This window comes from Malus domestica, chromosome 10 (genome assembly GCF_042453785.1).
Source record: "Malus domestica chromosome 10, GDT2T_hap1".
In the NCBI taxonomy this organism is placed as follows: Eukaryota; Viridiplantae; Streptophyta; class Magnoliopsida; order Rosales; family Rosaceae; genus Malus; species Malus domestica.
The window spans coordinates 26,622,953-26,643,213 of NC_091670.1; the positions used below are offsets into that span (position 1 = coordinate 26,622,953).

At 38.0% G+C, this 20,261-nt stretch overlaps 2 protein-coding genes across 2 annotated transcripts; both read right to left on the reverse strand.

Annotated features, from left to right (window-relative positions):
* Positions 1-375: 375 nt before the first annotated feature.
* LOC103445358 (peptidyl-prolyl cis-trans isomerase FKBP62) lies at positions 376-4,045 on the reverse strand. Its single transcript, XM_029109883.2, has 13 exons — positions 3,649-4,045; positions 3,460-3,546; positions 2,676-2,936; positions 2,507-2,581; positions 2,327-2,407; positions 2,041-2,235; positions 1,862-1,954; positions 1,607-1,782; positions 1,371-1,493; positions 1,139-1,285; positions 926-1,053; positions 711-831; positions 376-610 (listed from the first exon to the last, which is right to left on the reverse strand). The coding sequence occupies exons 1-13, from the start codon at positions 3,827-3,829 to the stop codon at positions 560-562; spliced, it is 1,719 nt and encodes a 572-aa protein (XP_028965716.2). The 5' UTR covers positions 3,830-4,045; the 3' UTR covers positions 376-559.
* A 12,860-nt stretch (positions 4,046-16,905) lies between these two features.
* Positions 16,906-19,894, reverse strand: LOC103445363 (peptidyl-prolyl cis-trans isomerase FKBP15-2). The gene is made up of 6 exons (XM_008384363.4): positions 19,622-19,894; positions 19,476-19,519; positions 18,812-18,874; positions 18,006-18,096; positions 17,338-17,442; positions 16,906-17,209 (listed from the first exon to the last, which is right to left on the reverse strand). The coding sequence occupies exons 1-6, from the start codon at positions 19,668-19,670 to the stop codon at positions 17,130-17,132; spliced, it is 432 nt and encodes a 143-aa protein (XP_008382585.1). The 5' UTR covers positions 19,671-19,894; the 3' UTR covers positions 16,906-17,129.
* Positions 19,895-20,261: the final 367 nt, after the last annotated feature.

The window sequence follows — 20,261 nt, forward strand, 5'->3', positions numbered from 1 at the left end:
CCTCCGGTGAGGTAATCGAACATCTAATCTACTCATCTACTAACCCCCCCCACCCACAATTTCTGATGACCAAATTCCTTTCATTTGGAATTCCGGTAACACCGGAGGCAAAGAATTCCGGTAATGGAGGCACAATCAAACATCTGACCTACTCATTTCCCGATCGACTGATGCCGCTTGGTGACCGGCATTCTTCCAAGCAAAGTACTACCCTCTTTGTACATGCCACTCTGGGACAGAGAACGAGACGCGGATGGACAAAGCATGTCAAATTTCATCACGTTCAACGTAATTATGTAAAATCTCCCGGAAAAATGTTACGAGCTAAAATAATAGATTCTATCCGAAGCAATATAAGTTAGAGAAGGTGCTCAATTTGGGGGAGAATGCCCTTAATACTCCTGAAAATTACCAATAAAATCCCATGTTCACAATCCAGGTGAAGAAAGCAAGTCAATTACAACTTTGTGCCAATACCGAGTAGTCCTACAGCTCAAAAAACTAGGGATTTACTCCTTAATGACACAATATGAAGTCGAGGGCCGATTATGCAATCCCCTTATGCCTTGCTGTCTACGCTCATGGGTTCGGCATCTTTAGCAGCTTCTTTCTGCGGAGCCAAAAACAATGAACCACCAAACGACATCAGACGTTTAAACCCCGAAAGCATGAAAAAAAAAACACCACTAGGTGACCAAAAGGATGCTTACATTGGTATCGGGAGAGTCCGACTTAGTCAATTTGGCAAACATGTTGCCGTAGAACTTGGCCTCTTTTTTATTGTATTCTTTCATCTTCTCCTTCAGTGTCTTGTACTCCAGCTTCACATCCCTGTTTCAACAAAGAAACAATGCGTAAGCATTTTCACTTCTCAATGAAACAAATTGAGCGCGGGAATGAGAATCCAGACATAAGGTGCACAAACCTGTTGTTAGGGTCTATTTCAAGAGCTTTCTTGATGTCAAGCTCAGCCAAATCCAAATCTGCCAGCTGAATATATGCCTGAGCCCTTCGGTACAGAGCCTTCACATTTCTACCCTCAAGTTCCAACACCTGTGTACATATCGACGGTTGGTCACTGTAAAAGCCAACAATAAACAGGGGAGTTGCCAGCATTTCATAAATTCATATTCCAAACCTTGGTGCACAATTTTTCAGCCTGTTTATAATCTTTCAGCTTCAGCTTGCAAGCTGCATCGTTAAGATTGCAAGCAACCTTCAACACCTTGGCCTGTTTTTTCTCCTCTTCACCAAAGCTGGTATCGTAGTCGATGTACTTCACAGCCTGCATGGAATAAGGTAAGCTTCAGTAAGCACAAGAACAAATGACAAACCATCAGATTCTTGAGCCAATATGTTTTTCATCCTACCTTCTCATATCTCTTGGAAGCTCTTGCATATTTACCCGCCTTAAACAAAGCATTCCCTTCTTCCTTCTTCTTACCCGCAGCTTCAATTTTTTCCTCAGTATTCATATCCCATGATTCCTTATCCTGAGGGTCGTAAAGACTAAAAAATTGTTAGAAAACGAAACACACTATCGCAATAATTTGATACCAAGGCATACATGGTGCACAATGTAATCTGAGCGGCATTATCAACCTACCTTCTCAAAAGATACAAGCTCAACCTCATAGTTGACAGTTGAATTAGGAGGTACCACAGCCAACTCCTGCTGGAACTCCACAGAGCCAAATGCATACTCTGGTGCAATAGTCAGGAGTGCTACCTCACCCTTCTTCATTGTCTGTACAGCTCTATCAAGCCCATCAATCACTTGCTCTGTCCAATACAAACAATGGTTCAGCACCACTGACGGCCAAATACACAAAGAAATGTAAACAAAAGCACACAAGTATACCTTCATCTGTCTTAAACTCAAACAGGTCTTCTCCTTCAACATGACCTTTCTTCAAAAATTCCTTTCCATCTTGCAGCTTCCCAGTCAATTTCACTACCAGACAAAATCAAAGAACGATTTAATAAAATTCTAACGTGCTATAGATTGCAAGGTACTCATCCCAATGAACAAACACTTACATTTAACAACAGCCCCTTCATTTGGACGCTCATATCCCTCCCCTTCTTTCAAGATCTTCTTAATAACCTTCTTATCATCTGTCACTTCAGACACGGTTCTCCATGATACCAACTCTAAAGTGATATGAAGAGTTGTGTTTGGAGGAACTGCACCCTCAGAGCCAGAGGCAGGCTTTCCCTTGTCCCCAAATCCATCTGTAACCAACATAAAGGTAAGATATACGTTTTTAACTATTGTTATTTTCGAATTTCAATAAAATAAGTATGATGGCTCAAGGCAACTCACATTGTGGTTTCACCGTTAATAGTACCTTCTCCCCCTTCTTCATTGTTTTAACAGCCTTTGATATTGCAGGACAGAAGTAACCTAATTACAATAATTAGTAGATTATAAGTCCATTAAACAGCCAAAATCTCTACTAAAAAATAAAACAAATGAATTGATATATAAAAACAGAAAGGATACCGTCTTTGACGGTGAATTCCACAGCTTGATATTTTGCAACAAGTGTTTTATCTTCAAGCTGCGCCTCAAAATTAACTGCATAACAAACAGGGAGGGAACAAAGTTAACAGACAAAGGCAACAGATAGTGCACAAGCCAACAACAACAAACGTCAAAGATAAGCTTTTACCTATAACTTCATCGAGGTCTTTTGGGTTCTCCCACTTTTCTCCCTCTTTCAGGATCTTCTTGATTATACCACCATCCTTGCTTATGTCATTGATACTGGTCCACGATAGCAATTCAACATCAAATTGCAATGTAGCGCTGGGAGGGATCTTTGGAGGTGATCCAGACTCGCCATAAGCCAACTCAGGGGGAATGGTAAAAAGGGCATCCTCGCCCTTCTTCATCGTTCTAATACCTTCATCCCATCCCTTAATCACTTGCCCTGCACCACACCATCACAAGATTGACTCAGTAAGAGAGTGCTTACCCTGAACGATGATCTTATAATATCATAAGATCCAAAAAAAAAAAAAAAAAAATTGATAAAGCAAGCTTAAAAAGAACATCATATTGAAGATCAATGCTACTACTGAAACACAATTCCATATTTTTAACAGATTAAAAAGGAGGGACCTGTAACGGGGATGCCACTGTAATTGTATCCCATACTGATCACGCAATGCCACATGCTTTAACTTTTGCACATGACATTGAGTGATTAGTTTGAGATACCATCACAGTGAAAACCCCGTTGCATGAAAGTTTTCCCCAATGAAAGATATGCCTGTACTTGTCATCACTTCTACCAAAATTGCATCGGTATATGCTAACAATAAAATTCAAGTGCAAAGAAACTGTACATTTGAGCAAAACTAACACACCAACTAATCTGAATCAACCAAAAACTTAATCAAGTTCATAAATTTCATCAGATTGAAGCTGAAACAGTACCAAAAAGCCCTCACCTTGTCCGAGAGTGAACTTGAACGGAGTCCCCCTGTCCCGGCTCGAATCAAACTTAGTCCCGTCCAGCAATGTCCCAGTATAATGAACTACAACCCACAAAAACCCCCCAATCAATCCCAATCCAAAGGCACCAAAAACAATTCCAAAAATTCAAAATTTCCAAAAAATAAACAGATAAAAGCGCCAACCTTCGACCTCGTCGCCATTCTTGGGGTTGTCCCAGCCTTCGCCTTCCTTGAGGAGCTTCTTCTTCAAGCCCTGGGTGCCGATCCCCTTCTCCTCGCCGACCTTGAGTGCCGGCCCCTCACCGGGGAGATCGAAGTCCTCGTTCATCTCCTCCGCCGCCGGCATGTCGAAGTCCTCGTCCATTTTATCGAGAAAGCGAGATGATAAATTCAACGGTTTCGAATGCGTATTAAGAGATTCTGAGATTGAAGAAAATTGGGTGAGTGTGAGAGTGAGGAAGACGAGGCTTTTATGGTGTGAACTTTTCGAGTTCTAGAGCCTTCTGCAAGGGTTTTGGGTCGCAGCGCGAGACTTGCGAGATGATTTGGTGCTTTGTCGATTTGTTGCTAATCGTGCTCCGGGGTTTAATCTGACGGCTCGGATTAATCATTCAGCGTAGACGACATGTCCTCCCATTTAGGTCATCTCCAACCAAAAGGTCTAGAGGGTTAGAGGGCCGAAAATAGCCCAAAAACCATCTCCAATTGAGGGTTAAGTCAATGGGCTCGTGGAATCTGAGAGGGCCCCACGGAATCTGAAAAGGTTGAAAGGCTAGCCAGAAAAATGATTAATCATGTCGGTTATGGCTAGAAAAATGGTTAATCCTATTGGTTATAACCGACAGAAATTCTAAAAGAGAAATTTGAATCCAACGGCTAACTGGCGCTAGTTACCGTTGGATTCAATTTTTTTTCTTTTTTTCTTTTTAGGTTATTGGGGCCTTTTTAAAAAAAAAAAAACTCAAAAATTCTAATTTTTTTCCTATAAATAGCTAAACCATTCATTCACCATTCCTTACAAAATTTTCACCATTCCTACACCATTTCAATTCTCATATTTTCTTTCCTCTTTCAAAAATCTATCCTTCAATTTTTTCAATAATTTTCAAATGGCCTCGTCTGCGATAAAAGGTAGGGCTTGGACCCGAAAAGAAGATGAAGCTCTTTGCAAGGCTTATAGATGGGTGTCAGAAGATAGTGAGAGGGGGAATTGTCAAACAAATGACGGTGTTTGGACTTGTGTGTCCAAAAAATACTTAGAGTTCTATGAATGCACCACTCCAATGAATATTCGAAACCACGAGAGTTGTTCTTCAAGATGGAAGAAACATCTTTAGCCAAGTTTGAACAAATGGCATCAAGCATTGTTAGTAGCCGCAAGTAGATATGAAAGCAACACTAATTACTACGACGAAGTAAGTGTTTTCACAATTTATTTTAAATATTTATTATATTACATTTAATTTTATAAATTAATTTTCTTTAATTTTTTTTCTAGGTACACCAAGCAAAGGAATTGTATATGAAGAGCAGCTCGAAAGCCTTTCAGTTTCATAGTTGTTTGGAAATTTGTAAAGGGTGGGTGTTATTTAAAGATCCACCACATAGAGCTCCTACGCCGGTGTTTGGAACTGCATCCTCAGCTGCAGATATGGATGAAGATGGATCTCCAACCATTCAACAAATAAGGGTAGAAAATCCATCTTCGGGTGAAGGTTCCATACCTAGGGCTATGGGACGAAACAAGGCGCGAAGGTTGAAGGAAAATGGCAAGGCAAATGATGATTACACCGCTCAACATGAAGTGGCGGCCTCATTGCGATAAATGGTGGAGCAAAATGCCCTTGAGGTGGAAGAAAAGAAAAGTCGGCATGAAGAATGGGCCAAACAAATACAACAAGAAATGGATGATAAGAATATGGAAATGAACACTTCGAATTACACTCCAATGAGTAAGGCCTATGTTGATAGGAAGAAAAAAAAAAGAAATTATGACCGGCGGCAATTGTTTTTCTCTGACTATACTCCTACAATGGCGGATGATGAAGATGATGTTGATTATGGATATTAAATTTAAGTTGTTATAGTTTTTAAATTCAAGTTAATGTTGTTTTTAAATTTTATTTGTAGTTTTTCAATTTAATTTGTAGTTTTTAAATTTAATTCGTCGTTTTAAATTTAAGTTGTAGTTTTTAAATATAAGTTGTAGTTTTTAAATTTAAGTTAGGGGTGTGATATCCACACACCTCTTTTTACTTCTCCCACACCTTTTTAGTTTTCGGCCGTCTGATCGGATGAATTGAAGAAGATCAACGGACAGAAATTAACAAAGGGTGTGTGGATAGCACACCCCGGCTATTGTTGGATTTGAATTTAAGTTGTTGTAGTTTTTAAATTTAAATAATAAATTATGTTTGGCCCTTTAGCCCTCGGTTGGAGACGGAGGCAAATATGGCCCTATACTGTTCATTAAAATGTTAGGCCATCTCCAACTGATGGCTGGCCAAATGGCTCGTTTTAGCCCTCTGGCCCTCTAAGATCCTCCAAGATATTAATATTTTAATGAACAGTACATGGTCATATTTGCCTCCGTCTCCAACCGAAGGTCAGAGGGCCAGAGGGCTCGTTTTAGCCCTGTCACAAAAAACCGTCTCCAACCGATGGCCAAATGGCCATAAGGCCAAACATAATTTATTTTTAAAAATGTTTTTTAAGTTTCATGTTGTTAAATATTTTTTTATGTTGTATAATTTGTATGTTGGTTAATGTTATTTAATGTTGTTTCATATTGTTTAATGTTGTTTCATATTGTTTAATGTTACTTAATTTAATTTAATATTATATAATGACTTAGGAAGTTATAGGAAAAAAAGAATTTAAAATAAAATGAAACAAACTTTGTGAAATAAAAGTTATAGGAAAAAATGAAATTTAAAAAAAATATGAAACAAATTTTGTAAAATAAAAGTTATAGGAAAAAATATAAGTTATATGAAAAATTTTGTAAATAAAAATAATAATAAAACTATATAAAAAAAAAATTCAAATGCAACGGCTAGCACTAGCCGTTGCATTTGAATTTTTTCTTAAGAAACCCTAAACCGTAATACATTTATACTAAATAATATAAATGTATTCTTGTCGGTTATCACCGACAGGAAATCCAACACATTAAAAAAAAATTTGGCCAGCTTGGGGCTGGCTGGCTGGAAGTGGTCAGCCCTCTAGCTCTTTGGCCCTTTCCAATTTTGTGGGGCCCTTTCAGATTCCACAACCCTCTGGCCTAGCCCTCAGTTGGAAACATTTTTCGGGCTATTTTCGGTTCTCTGGCCCTCTGGACCCTTCGGTTGGAGATGGCCTTATGGGATAGATTTTTCTGAGTGCCTTGCATTTAAGTGTTACTTCACACATCTTTTTTTACTTCTCACATAGTTTTTATTAATTTTTGTCATTTGATTTTCTTTAATTCATTCAATCTAACAATCAAAAAATTAAAAAGATGTGTGAGACGTAGAAAGGACACACCCCTTTAATTTTCAGAATTGTTTAAATCTTCTACTTTTATTTGTAATCATTCAGAGTCTGTTTGATACTCTACTTGAGTTCAACTTTTAAACTAAAAAATAATTTTCAGGTTTAAGGCCTTAAAAATTTGTTTGGTAGGATTATTTTAAAAAACTGAACTTAAGACTAACTAAAAAATATAGTCTATTTTCTAAAAACATAAAAATTGAGTTTTTAGAAATTTTAAACTTAAACTCACTTATTTTTTTCCTCTCCCTCCTCCCTTCTCACTCCAAATCTATGTCTCTTTCTTTTCTTCTTTCTCTCTCCTCTTTTTTTTTTTTTTTTTTGACCTTTTTCATCTCTCCTCCAATCCACTCTCTTCATTCTCTCGGTTGTTTCTCTCACTTCTCTTCATCTCTATCTCGTCTGATCATCTCTCTTCTTTTTCTTTCCTTCAATCATCTTTTATTTTCTTTCCTCCTCTCTCCTCTCTCCTCTCTCTCCCTCTCTTACGACCCCTCTTTTTAGATCTCTTTGTCTAGTTTAAGTCATAAGATTTAAAATTTAAATCGCAAACCAATTAAGTTTTTGAATTTTAAAGAAAATTGTTTTCAAGAAATATTTTTAAGAAATGTTTTGAGAAATGATAAAAAATTTAAATAGGTTACCTAACAGACCCTCATTTTCTCTATTATATCATTCAATGATACGCTATAGTGAAGAAGAATCCATAAAACTGAGAAAACTTCACACTAATTATTGCAAAGTTGTAACAATAATATAAACTCTTTCGTCGGTTTGCACTTTCTAAAACACTTCGCAATGAAGAAAATCGATGTTTCAATAAAATTTAAAGGACAAAATCTCATCATAATTAATTAGAACGCTCCATGTTGAACTGATTATGCTGGGGTCGATGTGGCTAGTCACAAAGTTCCTTGAATTAGTCACAAATTTTCCTAAGAAGGAACTTCTCCTCAATCTCAAGGAGCAAAGTCTTCTCTTTGGCTAATGTATTAGAGCATTTTCACCTATGTTTTCTGACATGGCTAGATCCCACATCCAACCCAAACCACACTTCCACCCATTTTTGGGTTGACAAGGCTCACCAGCCAAGCTCAAATCCATGGCTACATCCCAAAGCCAAGCTCAAATCCATGATGATGAAGTCAGCGAGTCCACTTTATTTACTTTTTTTGTGCTACACACACGCACCTAGAAGAGTGGCGCGATAGAAACTGACAGGCGGGGGCTCGCCACAATGATTGGTTGGGCTTCTAACAGCTACTTCAACAGATACACGCCACATGGCCACATCTTGGACATCCATTTCAAATTCTAACTTTACTATTTTCCAAAATAATAATGTTTTAAAAAAAATATCAGAAAAAAAAAATTTCCAACGGTTACTTGTAAATTTTTTGTATAAATACTAAATATTTTTTCTCTTCCCACACCATATTCTATACAATCTTTTATTTTCTCATTCCTATTTTGTTTGTGCTTACAAAAATGGCATTTCCATCGAAGGTGGAGTCGAAGCCGGAACCGCATGGTCGACCGCCGAAGATGTTTTCTTGTGTGAGCGTTGGAAAGTCGTTACCCATTGTCCAATTACGGGCAATGAGCAAAGGTGTGCTCATACATGGAAGAAAACTCATGAAGATTATGTCAGTCGATATGGCACTAGTCGTAAGGATTAAGGAAGGTGCACTTACTTGTAGGATGAAAGTTTTGAGTTTTGCATTAGGCAAATAGAGAGACGCTCATACGAAAGCGGCGGAAAATTGTCAAAGTGGCACAAATCTTGGGGATGAGGTAACAATTTTCTAATTCTTTTTATTAGAACATAATTTTATTTTTTAAAAGAATAATTTTTTTTCCACTTTATTTGTTTTACTTGCAAGTAAACAGTTGGTACTTAATTTTGAGCAAATCCACCAGAGGTTCAACTATTACAAATGTTGGTAAATTGTGAAAAATTGCCCAAAATACCGAATTATTAAGAGTGCTTCCAACGTTATTTCAAACAAGACACCGCTACATGATTCACTAGGGAAGAATTGCCAATGGGGTCCCCAGTTGAAGTGGAGTCACTGGGCTAAACTTCCCAACCAAGGCCAATTGGGAAAAAGCAGCCAGAGCAAGAAGGAATAGGGGTGACAATCCCCCTAGTTCAAGTGCAAAATTCTTGGAACAAATTGTTATACAAGGAGAGAGAAATATGGAGAGATAAAGGCTAAAGAGATGAGGCTGACAAGGAGAGAGATGCATTTTATAAAAGTGAGTTGGGGATGCAGTGCAACTTGAAATTGATAAAAGTATCAGAAAATCATGCCCGTGAAGGTTGATAATAACGCATCTCCGAACACACAAGCTTTTTGGAGGCACCATCGAAAGGGAATTGATGAGGAGAATAAATCTTTTACAGATGTACCACAAGGCTTGCCCTTTAATTTGAGAATAAAATTTAACTTTAATTATTCCATTCATTTATGAAAAGAAACATAATTGAACAAAGCGTTTTTATTAAACATAATTCAACAAAGAAAAAAACCTAGCACCATAACTCAAGAAAGCATTAGTAAAAACAACATAATTCAAGAAACCATTAAAAAAAACAACATAATTGAACTAAGCATAAACCAAAGGAAAATTCAAGCTCTGTAATTTTCTTTCAACCTCCAATTGTATTCTAAAACAATGAACTAAGCATAAACCAAAGGAAAATTCAAGCTCTGTAATTTTCTTTCAACCGCCAATTGTATTCTAAAACAATCTCATATGTTTAATAATTACTAAATAATTGAATTATACATTAAAATAAATCATTATGAATAGTAACAGTCATGTCAGTTACTCTGCACAATGAACGGCGAGTGAATGGTAACAATCATGACAGTTTACTATTTAAATAATAACTACCATAAGTATAGTCCTAGATCCAAATCCACCAAAATGGGTGGAAATGCTTTTTGAAGCATTCACAAAGAAAAAGAAAGGGAACTGATTTATGAATAGTACTTCATGTACTAAAACAAAAGCAATGAATTCTCAATTAGCAAATACCTCACCATCTCATCATATCTAGTTAAGCTACCATAAACCTGGACTGAACCAACTTAACTAGTCCGCACTCTGTTGATGTTGCCGCATGATGCCGCTCTCATTTAACACAATCGGTATTCCAAGAGGTTGATGAGAAGAATCAAAATGGAGGATTCCATTTGCTTCAAAGTAAATGCCAGTTCCCTCGCCGGAAAGATCAAGGAAGAACCTTTCTTTGCTATTGTTTGGACCTAAAATTACACCATTGGCCCGTGCAATCGAGGCTGTTGAGTGAACATAGATCCCGACTGTTGGATCAAGAAATAAAGGTCATTATTAAAAGATAATGATTTTTAAAGTTATGATTTTTATCGTAGTTATCTGTTAATAATGATTTATTATGAAAGATGAGATATATATATATATATATATATATATATCTGGAAGTATGACGGCATGACTGGCATGTGAATGTGTGGATGGGATTGGATTTAAGTGACACCCATCAAGATGCATGCATGGATGAGTTTAAATCATAGGAAACCTAGGTAGACTAGGCTTTTTGTTTTACTTGGTGATGGATGTGGCAAACATGTCGTGGGAAAAGCTATATATATATATATATATATATATATAATTGGTGGTTGTTTAGGTGAAGGTTATCCAAGTCACATCAGATACATGAGAATTTGAAATAGGACTCTACTCGAGAATCTGACCGTGCAAGCCAAGTACTTCAATCCTATAAATACAGATGCAATGACAACGAGAAAAGCCCTTCCAATTCAACACACAACTGCCATGCGCAAACTCTCTCAACAACTTGAGATTTTTTATTTTCTTTTTTCGCTGACACATCTTCCGTTGGCATCAACAGCACTGTGAAAGCAACCGGTGATATCTTCAGTCGGCATAGATAACACTGTCACCGTAGAACCAGTTGGTCTCGCAGCATCTTCGGTCGGCATAGATAGCACTGCGACGGGGCCGATTAGTTATCTATCCAAGTCTCGGTCGAGAAGGATTTTCGAATCCTTATTGGCAGAGGTCATCTCATTAGCCTTTTCGGCGAAGTGAGATGTTACAAGTTATTACATTCGGCATATTGAAAGCTGAATTTGATATTGAACTTCGCAAAACTAGCAGCCTTGTCTTCAAGCTCTAGAACCCGAAGGCCGAGAGTGTTCCTTCCTCGGCTGCAGTCGCGAGATTCAGAAGTCAGCAGCGCACCCAACGCAACATCAATAAATTTTACTCCTTGGCCGAGCTCGGCCGACGAGTTGGCAGGCCCCGCATACAATCGAAGGACGTAGTTAACTTACTAATTACTCGGCTTGCGCGCCACGTAGACTTGATAGTTTTTAGGGTCAACAACTATGAACACTATCTGGTGCCCTAAACTTTGTACCTTAAGGCCGGAGCGCCATTCTCCGGGTCAATCTTGTAAACTACAAAATCATTAGTCCTCGCATAATCATCATGACCATGATCTTTCATATAAGGTCATGAAAAAATCCTTGAACTGATGTATCAACAAGACTTCATCGTTGGTTGTTGATTCTAAAATATACGAATAGTAATTGCATCCCAAACTGATCATATAGTCATAATGATATACATTGTTTTCATCTGTGTATTCAGGATGATATTCATCTTGTTAACTGTCCCAATCTTTTTCTTTGTCGTAAACCAACTTCAATTCCACTTCATCACCATCTCCAAAGCTTAAGGTGCGTTCCACTCTCGGCATCACCATTGTCAACCAATGCGTATAGCATGCCACACGAAAACAATATATCAAAATGATCATTGTAAACTTTATAATTAATTGGGAAAAGATCATGTTGACCCTAAAAACTACTAAGCCTACGTGGCGCGCAGGCCGAGTAATCTATAAGCTAACTATGTCATTCGGTTGAATGCGGGGCGTGCCAACTCGTCGGCCGAGCTCGGCCAAAGAGTAAGATTTGTTGATGTTACGTTGGGTGCGCGGCTGACTTCTGCGTCTTGTGATTGCGACCGAGGAAGGAACACGTCTCGGCATCTTGGGTTCTCGAACCTGAAGACAAGGCTACTATTCTTACGAAGTTCACGAATCGTCGTCGTTGGATTCGGTCACAATGATGGTATTCGTCAGAGTAAACTCACACCGAATCGACACGAAAGTGTAAGGGCACAAATACTCAAAGTGGATATAAGTCTTAATAATGAACGTGGTTCGGTCATAAAATAACTCGACGTGCAATGCGCCGAGCTCAGTAAGCTGTAACACCTCACTTCGCCGAGAAGGTTAATAAGATGACCTCGATCAATAAGGATTCAGAAATCCTTCTCGACCGAGACTTGGATAGGTAACCAACCGCCCTCACCGCAGTGCTGTTGATGCCAACGGAAGATGTGTCAGCGAAAAGAGAAAATAAAAATCTCAAAGTTGTTGAGAGAGTTTGCGCAGGGCAGTTGTGTGTTGAATTGGAGGGGGCTCTTAATGATGTACTGCCTCTGTATTTATAGGGACCTGCATGCCCAGTAGCAAACCCGTGCAGTTCCAGTCGAAAGAAAAACACTATTTTTGAAATAGTTATCACAAAAAATCCCTTGCCGTTATCTTGGTATCTTGGGAGGGTTGGCAATTGTACCTTCCTTCTTTCCAGACTAGATACACTAGTCACTTGATAAGGCTCGTACTTAGAGTTGTTGTTAACCTCAAATTCTCCTGCACCACGTGCCATATCCTATCACCTATTCATCAGATTATCATCATGATAATTCCAACTGGAATATGCCAGCGGCATCTCCTTTATCTTTTGCTCAGATGCATCCATGCATGCAACGCAACTTGACCACATCTTTTCCATTTTTTCAAAGCCCACAAAAGTTGATGTAATTTGTTTGACTAGATTCTTGGCAGGATGCCAAGGTTTATTCGGCCCCACCTTCATTCATGCATGTGAGCTAACCTTTGGCCATATCACACCACCATTTCGTTATCCCATCCGTAGGATGAAGTCCATCATAACCCACATCTCAGCCATGCCACATGATAAAAGTCCTAAGCTGAGCTGCTCTAATCCACAAGGTAACAACTCCAAATTAATTCGGACTATTTCGCTTGCTGTATCCCATTTATTTTGTACAAGAAAATCAAGATGATTTATTTTATTAAAAGATAATTATTATCATAACATTATCTCTTAACAAAATAAAATTATCTTAACTTTCTTATTCAACGGTTTAGAACTATGCTCACTCAACGGCCTCGATTGCACGGGCCGATGGTGTAAATTTGAGCCCAAACGGATTCCAACTTTTTTCTTCCGGTCTGCTTAAACCGCCTATTCCCCACACGGAACTGTGCTGCCATCTTACATTCTAATGCATTTGAACTAGATAGTACCAATTTGAAAGGGAATTGGCCTCCTTCATTACTTAAACATTCATTTGATTCGATAAGGTTTTGGAAAGACGGAATTGTTCTAAAGGGTGGTAGTTGGTTTGGCTCCGGAGATAGGGTTTAGTAGAAATATTTCAGTGCTTAGTCTTTCTCCCTTGACCATTACCAACCAACCTTTAGAACAGCTATGAAACCGCCCTCTATTTCACTCAGGCAACTCCATCCGCGCAAACTTTACCCTCGGATGGGATGGAAAAGTCTCATATTTCTACAAATTGAAAAGTATAAGTTACAAACAAAACTTTCAAGCAATCATTCACCAACTCATATCTCTAGCTATAAACCTGGACTGAACCAACTCAGTCCACACTCCGTTGATCTTGACGTTTCATCATCAGTTGAGAAAGATCCTTCAATTTTCCCGTCGTCTAAGTAGAAGACATCGCTTTCGTTCGATTCAGTTGGCAATCTAAGAGCTTCATAGTAAGTTGCAAAACGCATAGAAGAATTAAATTGAAGGACTCCATTTGCTTCAAAAGAAATGCAATTCCCTTATAACCCTTTGAAACTATTCGCCGGGAAGGACAAGGAAGAACCTTGTTTTGCAAGAAACAATATTTCATTTCCCAAACTTCGTACCCTGAGAAAGATGCCGCCATTCTCAATGTCAATCTTGTAAACTACAAAGTCACTAGTTCTCACAAATTTATTTGCATCATACTGACCAAATATGATAGAATCCTTCATCTGATGGATCAACACGACTTTGTTGTGGGTTGTTGACTCTATCAAATATGACTCGTGTCTGTTTTTGAAGTAAACACCAATACTAAAACGTTGATAGCAAGGATCCACGTTAAAACGTTGCCATTCTTCTTCTTTGTCATAAACCAACTTCAGTTCCACCTGGTAACCATCTCGAAGTCTTATGGTGCGAGCTATAACGCTGCCATTCTCATTCTCAATCTTATGATTTTTAACCCAGGTGTATAGCTTGCCACTCGACGAAAACAATATATCTAAACGCTGGTCAATTTTATAATTCAGTATGGTCCATCTTTTTTTTCCTGGCCTGCACAATCCCAATTCCATCGAAGAGAACATTGCTGCCACTGTGCATTCTGAGATATCTGAACTAGATAACGCAATTTTCTGAACAAAATAGTCAGCTTCTCCATGTCGTGGCGTTTTATCCTCTTTCACAAAGCCTACGAAAGATGGAATTGCGATCAAGGATGGAAGCTTGTGTTTGGCTCCTGAAATAGGGTTTAGTAGAAATACTTTAGAGTTTAGTCGCTTTTCCTTGACCATAATTACCAACCTTTGGAGGAACTATGGAACCACCCTCGATTTCTCTTTGGCAACGCTAACTTGATAACCTTACCCTCGGATGGGATGGACAAGTCTAAGTATTCTGAACTCTGTTGAATGAGTACTAACCACGGGAATTGTGGACCACTACGGATGTCTCTTTGCATAGCAATCGAGCTCCAAGACTTGCAGACGATGCATAAGCGAATCCGATCACTTATGTTCAGGCGCTGTACAACATTCTTCATGATATCAAAAGGTGGTGTCTGCCTACGGCCTTGGTTGTTGATGTCGTCTGGCTTTCTCTTCTTCTTGAACATTCCTAGTTTTCCAATTGAAAATCGATGTACTATACGAGAGAGTAAAAGAGAAAAGAAAAACCTACGAACTAGAGTTTTTGGCTTCTTCTTTTGCGCTTATAGGTAAGAAATTATAATGGTCATTTGACAAAAAATAACAAGCAATTGAGTAGTTTGGCTTGGTTCGAATTCTGATTTCATGATCCCAATCCCGATCCCGATTAGATAAGGTGTCTTGATCCGATCAAAGATAGGAAAAATCCCCATCGAATAACAAGGATACTAAATTCGACCAAACATCCTGACTGGATAGGCAAAGGCAAAGACAGCTCCACCAGTTCGAGTTAGACTTCCCAGCTAATTTTTGGATCATTTTGTATGGCTTAACCAAAGTTCCCCTACCGTTCGTATAAAATATATAGTTGTTCTAAAAACAAATTGGATCATTAAAGCTCAAAACGAATAATCCCTTCAAAACGAATGATCATTTTTGCACTACTACAAAAGAGGCTATCACTGGTGGTGTAAAACAGACAAGAAACACCAATTACTGTCGGATTTTTACCAAAAATCCGACGTCAAATAATGCAATGTCGGATAGAAGAACCGACACCACTGCTAGAGTCACGAAAAGGGTATTGACATCGGTTAATCCCCTTAATCCGACACCGGGTTTCAAAATATTTAATAAAAATTAAAACCTATGTCAGCTACAACCGACACTGTCTTTGAAAATATTTAAAAACTATCATTAGTGTCGGGTAGAAGCAACACTAGTTGTCTTTTAACCGACGCTAACGTTATGACGGTTAAAAGCGACACAATTTTTTTTTAATGCGACACCAGTATTAAAAATATTAAAATCTATGTCGTTTATAAGCGACATTAACAGTTTATGTCGTTTATAACCAACAGTAATTCCGACACCATGTTAAGTAGATGTCGGAATGTCTAATCCGCCACTACGTTGTATAGAAGCGACACCAACCACCGACACAATAAGCCCATTTTGTAGTAGTGTTGGATCATGCAATTATTTCAAAATATTGGTTTTCTTTTGGTTTTGTAATCCTTTCAGTGCTAATATCAATCTTGAGTTTTTAATTTTATTTTTTAACAAACAATATTATTTATACTAAGAGGGAGGGGGAGTGGGCTTAGTCACACAATGAGCTAGTAATAATATGGTTTAAATTCACCTTTGACGAGAATCAAACTTAAGACTTTTCAATTATAAGTGAAGAGGAATACTACTAGACCATAGTACTAAATGAAAACATCAATCTTCAGTGAAACTTAAGCACAAATAATACCATCTGGACCTAATTAAGCAATCGGCTTGTTTCTAGTCATTTAAACCTCGGACTTGGATTGTCTGCCCTCCCATTTCAGTGCCCTCCTCGTGCCCTCCTGTTTGTGTAGTCACGGTTAAGCCACGTCAATATTTTATATTTTATATTACTATTTCTTTTTGTTTTATTATTTTTATAAAAAAACAATAAAAAATGTTGACGTGGCTTAACCGTGACCACACAAAACAAAAGGGCACGGGGAGGGTACTGAAATGGGAGGGCAAGTCCTTTAAACCTCTACAGGCAATTGGGTTGAAGAGACAGGCTTTGCCAAAAGCTTGCCTAGGAAAGGTTCTACCGTGTAACCCATTATTTATTCCCTCTGTTCTCTCTTAATTGATAGGGCATAATTAACAGGTTACAACATGGAACCAAACAATAGGGAAATACACACCGTTTTTAACCTCTCACACTCATGTTTAATCCTTACCGTTGTTTTTGTTTGATTTACTCAATCCGACGTCCAAAACTAAAGATGGGCTTGTGAGAAGCTAGAAAGAGTGTAAAAATCATCTTCCTAACAACATGGTAGTGAAATATGAAAAAAAATTCTCTTAAGCTTGCATGAACATTAACAATCTTACAACGTATCATGCCTTGACAAGTGAAGCCACTGTTTTTTGGTCAATAGTGATGTCACAGACAAAATACCCTGATTATAAAGTAAAGACATAAACCAAAATAACGTTTTGGCTCCACTGGGTTGTGGATACAAGGAATTGCTTGAACAAAACTAAGAAAGGAATCATTCCCCACCTACAGCTCTTCATCTTCAGCTTTTGAATTTCTCCCCAGAATTTCCACCAGCTCGGTCTCGAATATCAGTGTTGCACCACCTGCAACGTTCAAAAAACAACCTCACTCGTTTGAGATTTTAATTTCCGAAATAGCGGATCTTACTGCTTTTACACATGTTTCACATTAAAAGAGGTCTGGACACACGCGGATTGGAATAATTTATTACCTGGGATGGTTGGTGGAGAACCCTGCTCCCCATAACCAAGTTTTGCAGGTATTTTCAACTTCCGCTTCTCACCTACGCACGTTCCCAACAATCCTTGGTCCCATCCTGCAAAGAAGAAATCCTTTCATATGCTGAAATTGAATTCTGAAGGTAATATTATACCAAGTTTTCAATATCAATACGTATGTCCACCTCTGGAGATCTTAACCAAAATATTAAGAGCGCAGTTATGCTAAATGTATGGTTCTAGTAAAAGGCTACAATGCCATTACATGCAGCAAACCCATCACCAATTTAAAATTGAAAGGAACCCAAGTTATTAAGACCACGAGTTGAACATAGTTTAATCCAAAAGTACATTCAGTAAAGTTTAGAAAACAGTCATAGTAAGCCTGTCATTAGTAGACGAAGCAGGTTAGAATATTGACAAGCTGAAAAGTCCATTAAACTCTTATAGCCAGTAGAAACAACTAATGAATGTAATTATCTGAAATTGGTTACTTATGCATAGGCTTAGATATATAGAATAAACAAACGCTTCCTATACAAACAATTGTCAAGCTATGGGTTTGCCTACAACCTGTTATGTATTCCAGCATAAGGTACTTTTACAAGAGTAAGAAAACTACATTTGAATATGGACATGAATTAAATAGTGCACCACGAACCTTTTATAACTTGACCAGTCCCAAGCTCAAAAGAGATTGGATCGCCCCTTTCAAAACTAGAATCAAATACAGTTCCATCAGTGAGTTTCCCCTGCAAAGGTTAAAGACAAAAACTTTTAGTCTTTTCAGTCTTCATTATAGGATGAGAAATTGGCTCAAAAATCTGACTTATGGTAAGACAACTACATGAACGCGGGTAGAATTCAGATTGAATGAAAAAGAGTACAAGCAATTAAGAAAAAGCTTCTGATGAACTGAAACTGAAAGTTGAATGTCAAAGCGTATCATGTGACACAAAGTCTGTCAGAACCTGAACATTCTCAAGAGATCTTGCAGAAGATTTGCTGATATCAATTGGTATACCCCATATTCTCACCGAACACGGGCAGGGGTAGGGGGGATCTGACTGATAGAATAGACAGGTGGAAAATACCAAACTAATACCCACAACGGACGTTAACATCAGTCTCAACCAGATGCTATTAGGTTTCACTTCAGCGGAGTATGAGCTCTCTATTAACCAGAACATATAAAAAGATGTACAAGACGAGTAACGGATACATAGGCAGCATAATTTACATAAGAATAGATCCAATAAATGATGAAATAACAATTGATTTGTCAGGTTTCTAAAGCAAAGAATATGATTGCAAAGTTTGACCTTTCTTAAGCAAAACAAAAAGTATGCTATGTTTGGTAATCACATTTAATAACAAAATGCTAATCTGATTCTGATTACAAGAAAGTATTTATATGCATATACCATCATACATAAAACCGTCAGCTGTTCCATAGATTCAACTTACCCGATAGTGCACCCTGACTGTATCACCTTTACGAGCCTTAATTTCACAAGATTCCGGCTTATACTGCAAAATAAAAGCAAGTTCCAAGTATCAATAAAGGTGAAGGAAGGATGAGCTCCAACTTCCAACCAATTCTAGCAGAACGCTCTTCGTCCAAGGTTAAATACACGAGCAGAGAAAAACAAAGAAATAACAACAAAATCTTAAAAAATCTTAAAAAATCTAACCCAAGAGTCGGCAAATCAAAGCACTTCATAGCATAATGATAGGAACAAGCAACCCTTCAAAGAAAATGACCCAAATCCAAACAAGCTGATCAACGAAAATAACGGGGGCGAAAAATAACCCAAGGGTCTTAAACATAATATGCTATTAAAAAAGATCGTAACTTGCATATGTGAGTTAGGCCAGTTGGCGAGGATGCGCAAACATCCGCAGATTGGAGTAGATTAGAATACCGCTTTGTAAAGAAAAGATCATAATTCAATGACTCATCAAGTAAGAAACTTTAAACTCAACCAAGCAGTTGCCCCACACACAAATCACCACAAATCAATCAGCTCCCGCAAATCATCCACAATTTCGACATAAACACATCGTTTCGATTACAAATTGGACTCGGAAAACAGTTCAATGAAACAAAAAACGAAAGGGGCAAATTTACCTTGACGCCAATCTGCAACTCTTTGACCTCCTTGGCCGCAAAAACTAGATTTAGAAAGCAAAAACAAGTTAGCAAATGAAATTGAAAGTTTTGAGCCCAAATGGAATCAGGAATTCGTAGGATTCCGTGAGTGATTTAAGACCTACCGGAGCTGGAGAGAGACAGGAAGAAGAAGAGAATGGCAACGGGTTTCATTGCAGCAGCGGTCGCTCAGTCCGAGTGTGTCCGAGGAGGGGATCTCAGGGTTATAAATGGGCCTCAAATATGGATTTCTATTGGTTGTGAATACGTCGATATGGCTTATGTGGCAGTCAATGGTCCACTTTGTAAATATTTTTTCCTTTTTTACTCATTCATTTACCACAACAATGATTATATAGATTCTCTGAAAATGAACATGAAAAAATTAGTGTGAAAAATTGAAAATCATTTTCCATTTTTAAAGGCTAATTATAACTACTCTCATTATTAAGATGTAATCTTTGTCTGCTGTTACTTTGCTCAAGCAAAATTTATCTAATAACTTTCATTCTTTTTATATAATTGTGACTAATTGTAAGACAATGATGGATAGTTTGGTCAGATATCAGGTGAACTATGTTTTCAGGAAGCGAAATCATGTTGCTAATCAGACGAAGTAGAGCCTTGTTTTCCATGATCCTCCTGCTTGGATTGTGTCTGCTCTAAAAGGGATGATGTGCTTGGAGTTTGTAAAATGAGATATGTTTGTTTTGAGGGTTTATGTTAGGTTGTCTATGTTTTTTCCCCTTGTTTTATCAAAAATAA

Excerpts from the sequence above, each read along its gene's own strand:
- LOC103445363 (XM_008384363.4), bottom strand. The coding sequence starts at position 19,670 with ATGAAACCCGTTGCCATTCTCTTCTTCTTCCTGTCTCTCTCCAGCTCC. Across the intron at positions 18,097-18,811 it reads CAGTCAGGGTGCACTATCGG|GGGAAACTCACTGATGGAAC; the intron begins GTAAGTTGAATC and ends TAACCTTTGCAG. Across the intron at positions 17,443-18,005 it reads GACTGGTCAAGTTATAAAAG|GATGGGACCAAGGATTGTTG; the intron begins GTTCGTGGTGCA and ends TCTTCTTTGCAG.
- LOC103445358 (XM_029109883.2), bottom strand. The coding sequence starts at position 3,829 with ATGGACGAGGACTTCGACATGCCGGCGGCGGAGGAGATGAACGAGGAC. Across the intron at positions 2,582-2,675 it reads AGACCTCGATGAAGTTATAG|TTAATTTTGAGGCGCAGCTT; the intron begins GTAAAAGCTTAT and ends TTTGTTATGCAG. Across the intron at positions 832-925 it reads GAAATAGACCCTAACAACAG|GGATGTGAAGCTGGAGTACA; the intron begins GTTTGTGCACCT and ends TTGTTGAAACAG.